This window comes from Solanum dulcamara, chromosome 2 (genome assembly GCF_947179165.1).
Source record: "Solanum dulcamara chromosome 2, daSolDulc1.2, whole genome shotgun sequence".
Classification (NCBI taxonomy): domain Eukaryota; kingdom Viridiplantae; phylum Streptophyta; class Magnoliopsida; order Solanales; family Solanaceae; genus Solanum; species Solanum dulcamara.
Genome location: NC_077238.1, coordinates 6,619,265 through 6,634,986, shown reverse-complemented (window position 1 = coordinate 6,634,986; position 15,722 = coordinate 6,619,265). Strand labels below are relative to the sequence as shown.

The window sequence follows — 15,722 nt, the reverse complement described above, 5'->3', positions numbered from 1 at the left end:
TGGGCAAAGAGTCGAAAACACTTTTAGCAAAAACACTCTCCATGGCCAGAATTACACAAACAGTATGCACTAACGTTTCAAACAGTCTTAGGCGGACCAAGCCAATCTTGTGCAATAAGTCTTAACACACTAGGTTAGAACTCTACATTCTGTACAATATGCACAATCTCTAATACAATATCAGAGACAGATCATGTTCGAATTCCTCAGAGAGAAAATGAGCAGATGTTCATCTCTATGTGTTTTATATCATGGTAAAAATATGTAAATCCTTACCTAAATTTGGACAGAAATGTAACTCTCATCTAACAGACGCAGTAATAAGCTTCAGTAGTTTCTCAACTTGGATCAATTGCATTATATGCACTTCCACCTACGTCTGTCTGGTCAGACTCTACATGTCCCGACTCATTATCAGGGAACACCTCAGCTTGCAGAGAAGGAACGATGTTATTCACATGCAACCATGTCAGTTCCCACAAGCTATCTCCACCGAGAGCACTCCTCTGAACAAGTACCCCCTTAGATTTCATTACAACCAAGGTGTTCTTAAGAAGTTCAGGGACTAGCTCCAGAAGTTTTTCACTTTTCTTACCTCTGACCTTAACCTTCATGTATTTCTCCATCCGGTTGAGGACTCCAAGCCAGAGTTTACAGAAGGTGGTCAATTGAGATAGCTCATGAAGCAACTGTAAAAACACCTTAGTTAACAGCTTCAAGGCAAGAATAAGTGTCTCTTCCATGTTTCGATAATCTTTCTGTGATGTGAGCTCAATCAAGTCGTCCAGCATTGTGAAAATGACAATATCAAAGCACTGCAACCAGAGACCATGTGAAAGGTACATTTCATCTACTCCTGTCAAGCACATTTGTAGGGATGAAAGAGCATGATTCCTAACTTCTCTCTGATCCAGACAAACTTTCCTCAGACCCTGTACAAGCCTCAGCCACATTTCCCCTATATCCTGAGACAGCTTCAAAGCTTCTGCCTCCGCCATTGCTTCCCTGGCATCTTTGGACCAGCATGCTAAACAAGCAGCAGAACCTGCCATAAGATCCACCGCACGAGCAGGTCTATCAGCTGGTCCAACACGAGACTCTGCAAAATTTCTTGCTGCATCAATGCAAAGAACAAAATTAGCCGGAGACAAATGGGATCCATCAGACATGATGAAACCTAGGACATCAAATCCTGCTTCTGAAGCTTCTGGATGTCTAGCTGTTATAGAAAGTAACTGAGTAATAGTGCGCCATCCCATTTGAGATCGGATATGTGAAGCGTTTGCTTTAACTAGCCGACTGACTTCCTGGGTAATTTGTTCGCAGTATGCATCAGTTACCCGGGCATCAAGCTTCGTTACAAGTTGTAATGATCTGAGAAGTTCATCTGCTAAGTTCTCTTTATAAGGAAGCAGCCTCTGGCAGATGCGTAGTAGTCCAAATACAGCTTTCTCAATTAGAGCACAAGGCATTATTGTTGAGTGTACAATATGAGCAATATGTTCATAAACTCCCTGCCAAAGAAGTGAGATTCTATCTCTATTGTTCAAAGTGATTGCAATCAGCAATTCCAAGCAGAACACTGCAGTATCTTCATCCTCCGGGGAACTACTACCCTTCTGAGGTCTCCCTGCAGCCCATATGAGAGCCCTTGCCAACTGCAACAAAGAATCAGCTAGGAGAAACTTACTTTCTGTGAAGATGGTATCAATTTGACACTTCTGAATTGTCTGCAGTGTACGCTGATGAGCCGCAAGTTGTTGCTCAGTAGGTTGAGACCTAGGCTCTTCCGTATCTATAGATAGGAGTTGACTAAATCGTCCCATAAGTCCTGAAGATCTTCTGGGAGTACCTAGGGATTGCATATGAGCAGCAGACAATGAATTAGGGAGGGGTTTCCCATGTCCTGGATCAGAAGATGCCTCTGAGTCATCAGCAGCATCACTGGCTACACGTGCAGGAAGAAGACCAAGCTTGTGCAGTCTTAAGATACAATCCAAGATATTTCTCCAGCCAGTACGGATAAAATCACCACATTTGTTTGCTATAGTGAAAACTGTAACAGTTGCCTTTCTTGCTTTTGCATCATCGCCAAAGGCCAAAACAGGTTCCTCCACCAATGAGGGATTCAACAGGGTTGTGAACTTACACAGAGATACTACTAGATCATCCAAAACATCTTCAAGATGATGGCACGCTGAAATCTTTGCAACAGCCAAGAAACCATCTATACAAGTTTGGTAGACATCCTCATGTTCAGCATGATCAAACACCACAGAGATAGCAGCAATAGTAGGGCCCGACATTATTGCGAACATATCATGGTCAAGGTAGGCTTTAGAATCACACATGATGTATGGAGAAGTTTTCTTAGATTTGTGCATCAAATCAATCCAACGACTAGGGTTCATTTCAGCAAAACCAGCACCTTGTTCTGGTGTTGTCCGGATCTCATTGTTGCAGATTGAGTGGTACAATTCAGATAGAAATTCACGAGGAAGATCATTACCTCCATTAATGTGCCGATTGTTACGGATGAAATCCTCCTCTGTCATCTTCTTCTTTACCTGAACATTGTGCTGGTCAGTGTTGAGCATTATTATTGAATACGATAACAACAGAGCAGCATCTTTATTAGCTAGTATCTGTGGAGATTGCTCGTAGTATCTCTCTGAAAATGCCTCAAGCACCCTTGCTATCTTTTGAGATTCCCCAGGCAGTCGAAAGGTTTCCAAAAACAGCCTCAATGCAGTATCTAGGTTCATATCTTGGAAATCAAATGTTCCAGCAAACTCATGAAGCACCTGAACACAAAATTCATCATGATTTCCAAGAAAATCCCCAACGAGATTCTTATCTAACCCAGCTGTGAACCTGAAAAAGCAAGCCACACTCTGGGGATCAAGTTTTTCCGGCAATAGATGTGTTCCTTGAAGAAACTCTAGACCTTTCTTTGGGTCCCTATTAAAGTGATCAGCTCCAATCATTAACCTTCTCTTGATGTACTTCAGTCGACGTACGAATGGTACCCAATGATCAGGGTCGCTATAGTTCTCACACTTGACCATCCAGAATGGACTATACTCCTCTAGATTTATTGGAGTGTATTCTAAATTATAGGATCCATTGCCTATCCTCTCAGCCATTCCCTGGATAACAGAAATCAGACCATCCAAAGCAAGAATGTGCATGGCAGACAACGGAGAGTTCACCGGGAATGCACTCTTAGATAATAAATTTGCAAGTTCTTCAAAAATGTTACTGCAGGTGATATCGCAATCTAAATTTGCATACATTTCAACCATGAAGGACTTTTGCCTGCAAAAGTCAACAAGAGCCTCCATTGCTACTTCCTGCTGCTGGTATGAAGCCCCATAACGACTTTGTGCAAGTCTCAGGACAACACAGGAAAAGAAAGCCTCAAGCTGTAGTTTCAGTTCAGTACGCAAGTGCTGATACAGATTTAGAACGATACTGCAGACCATTGAAAGAATCAATGGACTCATTGACAAACCAAACTGCATTAGATTACGGAATAATTCATCCTGGACCAAACTCAACAACCTGGGGTGACTGCAAATAGCAGGGCCTCCCAGTTCAATGGCTGAGTTGATCAAACCAAGTGCAAATAGTGGAACATCTTCATCGAATGTCATAGTATTTGCTCTAGGACCCATACCTACATGTTCTACAACATTCAACAAAGAGCACAAGAAGTGAAATATCTCAACCATGCATGGGACTCCATATGGTTCAGTCATTAAATGTAGGTCATAAGGAACACTATCTTTCCCATTGTCACCCATGACCATGCCTTCTTCTGTAACACTGCTAAGCAGACCTGTTGAAGTGAAACCTCCAGAAGGTGGTAGACTATCATATTCAGAAGGACCACTCCCATTCTCCGACTTGCTACTGAAACTGTACTCGTTATCAATACCAGCAACCTAAATAAGAAGAAATTAACATATAATGCTCCGAACATATATGGTAGAAGAATAAGAGAACAAAAAGCAAAAGATGAATGCACAAGAAATACTAGATCAATCTAGACTGCTGACCAAAAAGGAGATCAGATATAATGAATGTACTGTATCCAGGCTCTATTTAATCCAGTTGGACATCTCTGCGCAGGAAACAAAGATGATGCATGCGTGGACAAAATACAAAGGCAAAGTTTGCTCAAAGGATGAACTTAGTCAACAGAAAAGACATGCTCCCATTTTCTTTGCTCATCGGATGATGCCCATAAGGCAAGATTGGTCCATGAGAAGATTCATTTTTTTTCTAATGATAGTGGTGTTTGGACTAAGCTTGCACTCACCTTGATTTATCCAATGGATAATTTCCTATATATCACAAGCACAGGTACTGGACAAACCTACCCACTAAGGCTGGAGCAGATCACTCAAAATTGAGTGTTTTAGCTGGAATCCAAACCTGGGATCTCCGGACTTTTACTCCTATGCCTCAACCACTCAATCACCCCCTTCATGAGAAAAATTCTAACACTATTAAATATAGTATGTTTCTCATTTCTTATTGATTTTTGGGTCCAAGGACTGGAGATTGTGGACAGTTTGTTAGATTGCCAAGTCCATAGCTGGGAACTATAATGTTCGAGACTGTAACAAAGGATAACTTTCAGAGATTAAAAACAAGCTGCACCTGTACCTCATTTTTGGTGGAACCGTGCCGTCTAACTATGGAATGTTGTGTGTTGTCAACTTCCGGAAGGTGCGCAAAAATACATCTCACGAGTCCATGCATGGTGTGACGTGCTATCCGCTGTAAGACCTCACTTTTAGTTCCAGCTTGATGAACTACTCTGAAGCATGTGTTGACAATGGTGCAAACATGCTGGTTACTCAACACAACCGATGCTTTACTTCTCATGCATGCCAAAAGAACTTGAAGTATCTTCATCAATACAACTTCTTCTGATGCAGGATCTGTCACCTCAAATCGGCAACTAGTCACAGCATCCACAACTGAGTGCATTGCATCTTCAATATTGACAGCATCAAGATCAAGAATATCGAGGGTCAAGATCTTGAAAACAGAAGACAATGCAACACCAGTGATTGGTGCCCCAGTTTCATCAGACCGAATAACATCCAGAAATGGCTGGAGATATAAGGCCGGACTGATGGTTTGCCCCGAATGCTGCCACGAAAATATCTGCTTACGCAATGTCTTAAGAGACTGGATTAGAGAGTGTTCTAGCTGATCATCTCCTGAAACATAACGACCACCCCACCTAACGTTTCTTCTCATGACTGCTAAAACAGCACTTACTTCAGAGTTAATCATACAAGCTATAGCAGTTTTGTTGGAAGAGGTTGTCTCACAATCTTCTGGTTCCTCTTCGATTGCCTTGATACTAGATTGTGGCCTTAAACGCCCCATTTCGAAAAAATGTGCAATTGGATTGTATTCTGGATTAGTAGTCAAGGACGTGCTTCACACGGTTGTTCTAAAAGGCAGTCAAATCATACCCCTTGTGGCCTGTAAAGAACAGCAGTAAAATAGAATGCTGTTATATTATATATCTGTTAACTTCTCAGCAAGAGTAACGAGGTACCAAATGCATCCTAGATATTTTACAATATAAATGCCATGTAATTGTTCACAGAGTTCTCAAAAGTATAAGGAATAGATTAAAGACTAGGTCTGCTTTTGTACTAATTTAATTGCAGGAGATAAAACAATAGTCGCGGTACAGATAACTGATCACGTTCAATCCATAAGTTATTTGGTCAAAAGATTGAAACGTAGCAACATCATACACTGCAGCATAATTTATGGATACCATTGCAACTACATCTTAGTCCCATATTTGCTTTACCGGCACCACACCCCATTTCCCCTCACTCTGCTTACATGCCATCCTTGTGCCAAATACTATGCAGCAAAAAAGCACTGGCACTATCACAAATTTATATCTTGCTACTGTCAATTATGATACCAAACAACAGGAGCTCGGATCAGTAGAAGTAAAAAGGAATCTCCCTCTGGCAGATAGATAATGAAGATAAACGGTCTGATGGTGCTACCAGATTCCCACATGTAAGGCTGAAATATGCTAATATAATGTGATTAATGAGTAAGAGTGTCTTCTAGACCCTGAGACACAATACCTAATCTGGTTATTGCCCATTCTCCTTTCCAAAAGACTGTCCTAGAAAAAAAGATGATTATGTTGATGTACATGCATAAAAGCAGAAAGTTTTCTGCCCTTTAAACCTAGCAAGTAAACATCATATTATATTGAAAGTGCATTTTACCTATGTCGCTGGCCGCTATCACAAGTAGGAAATTTCTTATTTTTTCTATAGTAATGGCAGTCAGAGTCCTAAACGACTACAGACCACTCACCTACCTTTCAGGGATTGGTTTGTGAATTCTGAATTTGGGTATGAATCTGGCATTGGAACATGGTCCAATTATCAGTAGGTAATTAGTATATTTTGAGCAATCTAATCAAAATAAAACACCCGTCATTCCCGTTTGACACAGGTACAACTATGCAAATGGAAACTTCATGGTGCATAGCTACTCATTAGGCAGTGTATTTCTTCATCACCCTACTTACTCCCTCGGTCCCTTTCTACTCATTAGGCATAAATTGTTATACTAAATTACCCTTATTAATTATGCTTTGAAAATGTAAGTTTGACTACTAGCACTTTATATAATTTACTTAATGATAAGGGTAGTACTGGAAGAAAGTAATAAATCTCAATTTGCTAAAATGGACATGTAAAAGGTAAATCTATTTTTAGTATAAGGGATAAGAAAAAAGTAATGGAGGGAGTAAATATAATTACACTGCTTGCCAAAAGTAGAAAAGCAACACAAATAAGCATTTGAATTACTTTCATACATTCCCTTGGCCAGAAAAACTCATAAAGAGAAAAGAAAAACGAAAAAGGGTACAACAGTTCCTCAAATTCCATCAACTACCAGAACTAACTAAAACAAGTGGAACTCCACAAGTCAATTGACATTCTTTTGAGATAGACAGTATAGAAAAAGACGCCCACATAGTGAAAGAACAACAATTCATTCAGCAATGCAGTCAATAACAAAGTCAATCATCACAAGTGAAAGACGCATACCAAGAGCACAAAGTACTCTCTTGATAGTGGCGGGATAGGGAGAGATGTCAACGTATACAATACGCAGCCTTCCCACCTACAGATCATCAATGGAGCAGCTCTACTGGTGACCCAAGTCTCGTCCTCCAATCATCATACTCTGACACAAAAAAACACTCAATTTTCAAGTCCTAACAAGATGTTATACCGTAATTATATATATTTTTTGTAGATAATCATGGTGTCCAGTCCACGAGATACCTGCCAACTTCCACCACCAGCAACACGTACTACGTAACTCTATCCACCATAAATCACTAGTAATTTGTGTCTGCTGAGATTTGAACCCTGAGACCTCTAGATGGTATACCACATATCTTAAACTTTTAGATCAGCAACTAAAATGTTGGAGATCCAACCATTAATTCAACACCCAAAAAACAAATCTCCAAATTGATGACTATAAACAACTCTTCACAACATTTCAGCAACTCTTACATTACCATTTTATTTATTTCTGTGAAAATTATTATAAAATAAACACAGCTTATATTCACACTGCTGTACCGAGAATTGAATCAAAAAATCATCAATTTTTTTTAGTAAAATGTGAATAATTGAATCATATCGATGTAAAAATGCTAGAAATTGAAGAAGTGAAAGTAAAAAAGAGAGAAAAAGGGTTTACCACTGTGTGGATCTACAGCTGAAGATGACTAGAGAGACCTCCGAGAGTGTGAGGAAGAAAATCGAGAATAAAAAGAGAAGACTAAATAGAAGTGAGAGAAAATCGAGAATAATTTTTGATATAAAAATATATTCACACACAACCATGTTTGAAAAGTAAGATTATAATTTATTTATTTTACGTTCAATAATCGCATTAGAGTCGAACAAATCTACATTTACCAATGTAAGGCTTGTTTGGGAGAAGCACTAACTGAAATATTTGATTAAGAGAAAAATAGTTTCATTTTGTGTATCACATACTTTGATAGTAGAACAATAATAATAATATACCCAGTGAAATTTCATAAATGGATCTAGGAAGTGTAGGATATATACAGACCTTACTATAACCTTATAAAGATAGAAAGGTATTTTCAAAAGACCATCGGCTCAAAAATCTCAATCCCAAATAAAAGAGAAAAAACAATATATGTAATGGCACTTTGATAGTAGAACATAATTCTATAATATTGTTTACTCTCTTCAATTCATTTTTTATGTCTTAATACTCTTTTTGATTATAAGTTTTTGAGAAATAAAAAAGTAATACTTATTGTGGGTGGTTAAAATATTTCTTCAAGTTACCTTTTTTATAGTAATAGATTCTTTTTCTTTGAGAAGCCTAAAAAATAGATTCTGCCCAAAAATATATTTTTAAAGGCTTGACCAAACACAAATTAATGTTTAGTATTGATAAAAGTGTTTTTCAATTGATTAATTAAACATAAATTATTCTTATTTTTTTTAGAAAGCACCTCTAGAAAAAGAATACTTTTCAAATTTATTTTGAAAGTTTGATTAAATTCAAACATGTCACGTAGTTGAAATGATTACTAAATATAAAAATTGATATTCTTTTATAAAACAAAACCTATAAAGAAAAGTAAAGCACATGAATTGAGATAAGGGGAAACAAAACTCAAATAATTAGTAAGTAAGCACTTGTAGAATGTTAAATTATATTGATAGTATAAAACATTATCATATTATCTATATATAACTTAAATCTTTTTTTATTTGCAATTTCTAATTTTACTGCTCCTTTAGTTTGCAAAATCATAAGATAGATTGGATTTTAGGGGTTTTTTATGGGTTAAATTTTGATATTTTATTGATGAAGTAACGAGTATAAAACACCATCTTACATTACCTCGGACAAAGTTCATTCCCTACATGGCCTAATCGACTAGAAAAGAAATAAACAAATAACCAAAAACAAAACACCCAACACTTTGAACCTCTCTGTCCCCTCTATCCCTTTGCTGGAGTTACTCTCAAATAAAGACATTTTAGTTTATCACTGTTAATGATCTTTTTTCCTGCTACTTCCAAACTGTTGAAATCTTGGTAGTTGCACCCTCCTTTATCAATTGCAATATTTGTCAAGTAGCCTACTAGTTGATTTCCTTTTTTGAGAATGTGCTGGAATGCATGTTGTTTGTCCTGTAAGCATGTTTTGATTTCTGTCACCATCTCTCTGATTATCCAGGAGCATGACTATTTTCCTTCTAGAATCTTGTACAATAGAATATAATCTATTTGAATGATTATATTATTGTGCTGCTCCTACCTGCTATGTTTACATGCTTCTAAAATCGTCTTCGCCTCGGTTACAGAGTTAGTGGTGTTTTCAATAGTAGCTCCATCTGCATACAGTAAATCTCCTTTTTCATTTCTCAAATAAAAGGCATAGGAGCTTATACTTGGATTTTCCCTCGAAGCCCCATCTGTATTGTATTTTAGCCAACCTACTGGTGGAAAATCCCACAATACTCTTGTTACCTTCATCTTGGGACTGTAACCTTCCAATTCTTTGATCATATTTGGCCAATTACTAGGACATTTCATATTAGGCTTCCTCATTTATAGCATCATGAAAATGTTCCTGGTAATATTGTGAATGACTCTCTGAATTGATGTCTTCTTTCCCTCATGCTTCATTCTATTCCTCCTTCTCCAAAGTTCCAATATTATAAAGCTAGAAATAGCTCGATAGTATAGTCTCATTGTTTTTTTAACATCTCTCTCCCATCATAGCATTATCACTTCCCTCAGGTGCAGTCCTTCAATGTTAAAACTTGCAAAAGAACAAAAATAGGACCAAGTCCTATTAGCTAAAAAAAATCCTAGGAACACATGAGCAAGTGTCTCCTGAATAGGTCTTTCACAACACCAACACCTAGATGGACCTTTCAGTCCCCATCTTCTCACTCTGTCATCTACAGATAATTTGAATTTCCATAATCTCCACATTGTGAATGCCATTTTAAAAGGGATGCCTTTTGTCCAGATCCACTTGTAGATTTTGTTTTCTCCTTCTTTATGACTTATATACTGCCAAGCTAATTTCACAGAAAAGGTTCCTTTATTGTCCATGAGCATCATCATCTGCACCTTTTGTTAAGGGTAAAATTGATTTATTTTATTTTATAGAGGTTTAGCTTTTATATATTTATTAAAATATAATAAAAATAGTATATATTATTAATGTCATCTAAAAGTTACTTTACTTTTTTTGGTTTTGTGTCCAATATCAATATTGGAGTTTGACTAAATTCAATTCACATCGAGAGTAAAACTCCCTAACAAAAGCTATTTAATGCCTAAAACTTAAACCTTAGACATCTGATTAAAGATAAAGAAATACTCATCACTCTACCACAATCTTTGTTCATTGGTATCTAAAAAATAAACTACAAGTAGCAACTTTTATTAAGTGAGATAGTTGGTCTGCAAAATAAGGTAAATAACACGCTACAAACTTTTTCAAGTTAAAATCGAGCTCGTTGGTTGAAAAACAAGTTACTTAGTTATCCACCCTCATTGTGGAATATAAATAACACTACAATTCTAAGATAACCAACTCCGCGACAAGTTATTCCGCAATTTTATCCTAACCAAATATAAGATAACTCATCCTAAATTAACCCCAAAAAGTTGAAAGGCCAAACAATAAAAATATGTCTTCATAACAGTATTCAAGTCAACAATTAAGACAGATATAAAAACAAAGAAACAATCACCATAATAGAAATCTTATAACTAAATAGTTCAATCATCTCATAGCACTGATGATAAATAAAGTCATAAAACATCTAAGAAATTTAGTTGAACTCGCTCCTTGGTAACTCCAGCCATGTAAGGATTATACTAAGTTCAAATGTACTTAGAAATGAAGCATAAATCACAACAAAACGCGCTGAAGCTTAAAGCAGTATCTGCCTGCAGCTCAGGAAATACAAGTCATAGATGGAGGATCTGAAACTCAAGCCACTATCTTTGAAGATCTTACAAACAGACTGTCGACAACCTTCCCCATATTTGAAATGGTTTCCAATGTAGCCGGGTAAATTGCGTCTTGCTTAGGGTCCTCAAAAATTACAAGGCATCCAGCACCCTGGTCCAGAGTTCCAGCAAACTTCTTATCTAATATCATTTGAGATAACTTCTTCTCAACATGGTCAGGTGGCAACTCGATCAACTCAGCAATATGAGCAATCTCGACTCTTGAGAAAGGCTCGATCAACCTGCAAAGGTTCTGCTCCATTAAAGTGTCATAGAGCGAAGAGAGGTGTCTATGGACGATAGGATCTTCATCCAGCTGAGCCTTAAAGTTGCGAAGAGCAGTCTCAAAGAACTTCAAAGATCGCTTGGAGTGAGCATCAGCAACAGCTTTCATTGCATCAACTTCTGGCCCCTGATAATTCAATCCAACCTTGGTTGATATTATTCCTGCAACATCATCAGCCTGGCTGACCATGATTTTGCACAGCAACATATATTTGAGGCTGTATAAGGCCTGGGGATTTTCAAGGGCATTAAATGCTTCAAATGCCTCATAGAAATAGCTGTAAGCAGTTTTATAATCTTTCTCTTCTGCATGAAGTATCCCACTCTGCAAATCAATGGCACCTTGCTGAGCTGGAGGGACATAAATAGCATTGGCTGCTGTTCGAGCAGCTGTAAGTGCAGCCTTGGCTTTGGGAAGATTTCTCAAAGAGAAATGGAGCTGGCTCTCCAGTAAGTCAATCTCGACAAGAAGCAGCTTGTCATCCAATCTTCTCACCTCCTTGATCAATCCTGAAAGGAGTGTCAACGCTTCAGAATACTCTTTGTTTTCCATCAAAAGAGCAGCAAGTTTTGCCTCAACCCGCTGACGAAGGAAAGTTCGTTTCTCTGAACGGGCCCACTGCACTATATCTTTGCAAAGTGTAATCTGAAGGTCAGATGTACCCGGTATTTTAGCCACTGCATCGACAATTCCTTTATTAACAATTTTGGCTGTTTTTGCCTTGGGTATTAAAGAGAAGAAGGGCCGCAACTGGACGAGAAGCTTTTGGAGATCCTCAGCCCTCTTCTCTTGACTTAGGAGGTCAGAGAGATTGAAGATTGCCTGCTCTTTGATCCTTAGGGCCTCGGAAGATGATGAAGGGTTCTCAAGGATGCAGTAGAGAATGGTGATAGCCTCAGACGGGGTTGTAGCCTCAGAAGCCTGAGCTAGTGAATCTGTGGTTGCAGGTAGATATGAAGATGACATTGTTACAGCTAGCAGTTCTTAAATCCTGCAATTTTTAGTCAACAAGGAAATTAGATATGTACAAACACAAAGGAAGCATTTAGAACAATTCGTCTTGCTGTCTTTTACATGATTTCTATTTCGCAATTAGTGGCTAAAGATGTGACAGTAGTTAAAATGAAGAAACTGCATTAAGCTATGCCAGCTACTTTGACATAGAAAGTGAAAATTCTCCAATATGTAAGCAAGTGCAAAAGTACTCTTCAGCTAAAAGGCTCTAATAGGGCAAAAATGCTCATTGAAAACATAGGACCTAAAGTCAGTATTGATTTAGCTACAAGTAAAAGCAACTCATTTCTTTGTCCTGAAACAAAAGAATAGAGAAGGAAGACTTAAACTTGGAATGAAGTAAGCAACTGCATGCCAATCCAAATGTACCCTAGTCCTCAATTTCCTCCCAAGTATTTATACCTCTGCAATTTAATTTTCCTAGCAACTTGCAGAATGAAGGTTAGCTAGACTGATGGAGATAATGAAATTTTAGAGAGAATCCGTTGAGCTGGGATGGAAGCAGTACAGATATTTTGTGAACCAAAGTCCCGATCAAGCACCGGACACGAATGTAAAACCAGCATGAACCTTTAAAAGTTACAACACCAACACATTCAGAAAGAAATATAACAACTCTATCCTCAGTATTCTTGCACACTGCCAAGTTTTTAATAAGCAGCAACAATCTTCATTCTACACATAAAAGGACACAAGCATGCAGTAGGTTTATTGATACTTTTGAAAGGAAAATTGATCTAGGACTTCATCCTGATTGAACAAAATCAGAGTAAAATTAAACACGGAAAACAATCAGCAATTTCACCAGCCTCCAGAAAAGCTTCACAGCTTCCGGGGAATTAAATGGCCAATGCCTACCTACATTGATGAAAACTCGAGGTTTCATAAGACCGCTGAATAGGCAGTCAACGTATTTAAGCATTCATGAAATTCTTGAAATATAACCCCATTAACTAGACCTTACACCCCAATTGCTGAAAAGCACAATCTGGCGATGAAAAATTCCATCTTTTACGGTCCTATCCTATTTCATCCTTATTCTGTAAGAAAACAGTAACAACTCCTCAATCCTAAACTAGTTAGAATTGGCCTTGTGAATCCTCAATATCCATTCCATTTGGTTCAGTTCCATTCCACTTGAGTAATAGCTCTCTAACACTAGAGGTTTCTACATTCTCCAAGGATATACAAATCCCTTAAGAAACTAATAAGACTTGGACTTTGTGTAAGTACACCAACATGACTAAACCTTAATTCCGAACTACTATTGCAACACAATTAGAAAGCTGTAGAAATTGAAGTTACGATATGCAGCACAAACCGACACAATTCACAAAGCATTGTAAAACCCAACTGCTGAAAAGTCACAATTTGATGATAAAAAACATTGAATAAGCAGTCATCATATTTAAGAGTTCATCAAATTCTTGAAATTGAACCCCATTAACTAAATCTTACACCGCAATAACTGAAAAGTCACAATCTGATGATAAAAATTCCATCTTTTACAACCCTTTCTCTTTTTTTCCTTGTCATATAAGAGAACAATAACTCCTCAATCCTAAACTAATTGAATTGCCCTTATGAATTCTCATAACCTGAGTTTAGGCTCCATCATACATGTCCTTAATAGGACTAATGTTAGCCACAAGTACATCTCTAGACTCCAAACATCTTGTAGAAATTAAACCCCAACTGTTTTAAAGTCACAATATGATGATATACATTAAACAGGCACTCATCATATTTACAAGCTCATGAAATTGAACCCCATTAACTAAATTTTACACCTCAATTACTGAAAAGTCGTAATCTGATAATAAAAATTCCATCTTTTACACCGCTTTCACTTTTTCCCTTTGTTTATATAAGAGAACAACAACAATAACTCCTCAATCCTGAACTAATCGAATCCCCCTTATGAATTTCCAATACCCACTCCATTCACACTCGCTAAGATTTCTCTAATACAGATCTCTTAAACAAAATAAACTTAATATCCAATATCGCAACAAAAAGAACATGAAGAATTCAAAAACCATTGTAAAACCCACATCGAAGTTCGTACTCCCTAAGGTTAGGGTTTTCCTGTACTCCTAAAGAGATAAATAAGAAACTTACAGAAAGACCGCCGGAGAAAGAGGTCGCCGAGAGAGATCACCGACGAAGTAAAGAGCGACTGCAGGACAAAGATCTCAGCTATCGTGTACAGCAATTAAACCTTGAAGAGGGTTGGGTTAATAAAAGGGAGGATTTTTATTTGTAATTTTTTTTTTCTTTTTGCTAAATATTTTTTAATTTCTTATTTCTTTTTTTATATATTATTATAAGGTTTCTTCATTTTTTGTTAGTATTTGTTGTTCGTACTTCAATAATCATATTATTTGAGGAATTTTAGTAGTTCATTTCATTTACTATCTAAATTCCCCACCTTATTTGTGAAGTTAGATTTTTCGCCAAATAATTTCTTCTCCAAGTCTTCTTTCTTCACCCTCAATTTTTTAAAAAATAATTATATTATTTTATTGTAATTATGTTCAGAAGATTGCATGTTGATGAGATGAAGATGTTGAGATGGATATGTGAGCACACTAGGAGTGATAAGATTAGGAATGAAGTTATCTCGAAAAAGGTGGGAGTTGCCCATGTGGAGATGAGAAAAGCGAGATTGAGATGGTTTGGACATGTGCAGAGGAGGTGTATTGACGCCACAATGAGGAGATGTGAGAGGGTGGTTGTACGGGGTGCGCGAAGGGATAAAGGTAAGCCGAAAAAGTATTGAAGAGAAGTGATAAAACAAGACATGGTGCAACTTCAGATTACCGAGGACATGACTCTAGTTAGTAAGACGTGTAGGTTGCGTAGTAAGGTAGAAGTTTAGTAAGGGTGAGTGTTGCCTTGCCTTGTGAAAGTTTAGGCTTGTTAGTGCCGTAGTACTAGGCGTACCCTTGTAGTTCTTGCCATATATATATGTCGTTTATTGTGTTTCACATTGTTTCTTTCTTATAGACTTTACACTGTTTTTTCTTATTAACGGTTATGTTTTCTTCTTTCTTTACTTGAGTTTGACGCACATGAGATGAGAGTCTTTCAAAAACAATCTCTTTATTTCCACGAGATAGTGATAAGGTCTGTGTACACTCTACCCTCTTTAGATCCCACTTAGTGAGACTTTATTAGGTATGTTGTTGTTATTGTTGTTACTTTCATGAATGATTTGTCATGCTTTTTATGACTTTTTCACTTTCGTTATTTTTTTTTATGGATTGTTATCAGTGGCGGAGCTAGAATTTGACTAAGAGGTTTCA

The 15,722-nt window shown here is 37.3% G+C and overlaps 2 protein-coding genes across 6 annotated transcripts; both read right to left on the bottom strand.

Moving 5' to 3' along the window:
* Positions 1-51: 51 nt before the first annotated feature.
* Positions 52-7,885, bottom strand: LOC129880141 (ARF guanine-nucleotide exchange factor GNOM). Of its 4 annotated transcripts, none has more exons than XM_055954042.1 (5): positions 7,789-7,885; positions 7,362-7,498; positions 7,122-7,260; positions 4,675-5,508; positions 52-3,947 (listed from the first exon to the last, which is right to left on the bottom strand). In XM_055954042.1, exons 4-5 carry the CDS (start codon positions 5,407-5,409, stop codon positions 339-341), a joined length of 4,344 nt encoding a protein of 1,447 aa, XP_055810017.1. In that variant the 5' UTR covers positions 5,410-5,508; positions 7,122-7,260; positions 7,362-7,498; positions 7,789-7,885; the 3' UTR covers positions 52-338. The 4 variants fall into 4 exon arrangements, with proteins under 4 accessions (XP_055810017.1, XP_055810018.1, XP_055810019.1 ...); XM_055954043.1 differs by having other exon boundaries at positions 7,362-7,457; positions 7,789-7,883; XM_055954044.1 differs by lacking the exon at positions 7,362-7,498.
* A 2,963-nt stretch (positions 7,886-10,848) lies between these two features.
* LOC129880140 (26S proteasome non-ATPase regulatory subunit 11 homolog) lies at positions 10,849-14,657 on the bottom strand. Of its 2 annotated transcripts, none has more exons than XM_055954039.1 (2): positions 14,536-14,657; positions 10,849-12,391 (listed from the first exon to the last, which is right to left on the bottom strand). In XM_055954039.1, exon 2 carries the CDS (start codon positions 12,364-12,366, stop codon positions 11,095-11,097), a length of 1,272 nt encoding a protein of 423 aa, XP_055810014.1. In that variant the 5' UTR covers positions 12,367-12,391; positions 14,536-14,657; the 3' UTR covers positions 10,849-11,094. The 2 variants fall into 2 exon arrangements, with proteins under 2 accessions (XP_055810014.1, XP_055810015.1); XM_055954040.1 differs by lacking the exon at positions 14,536-14,657 and adding an exon at positions 12,817-13,007.
* Between the last annotated feature and the right edge of the window lie 1,065 nt (positions 14,658-15,722).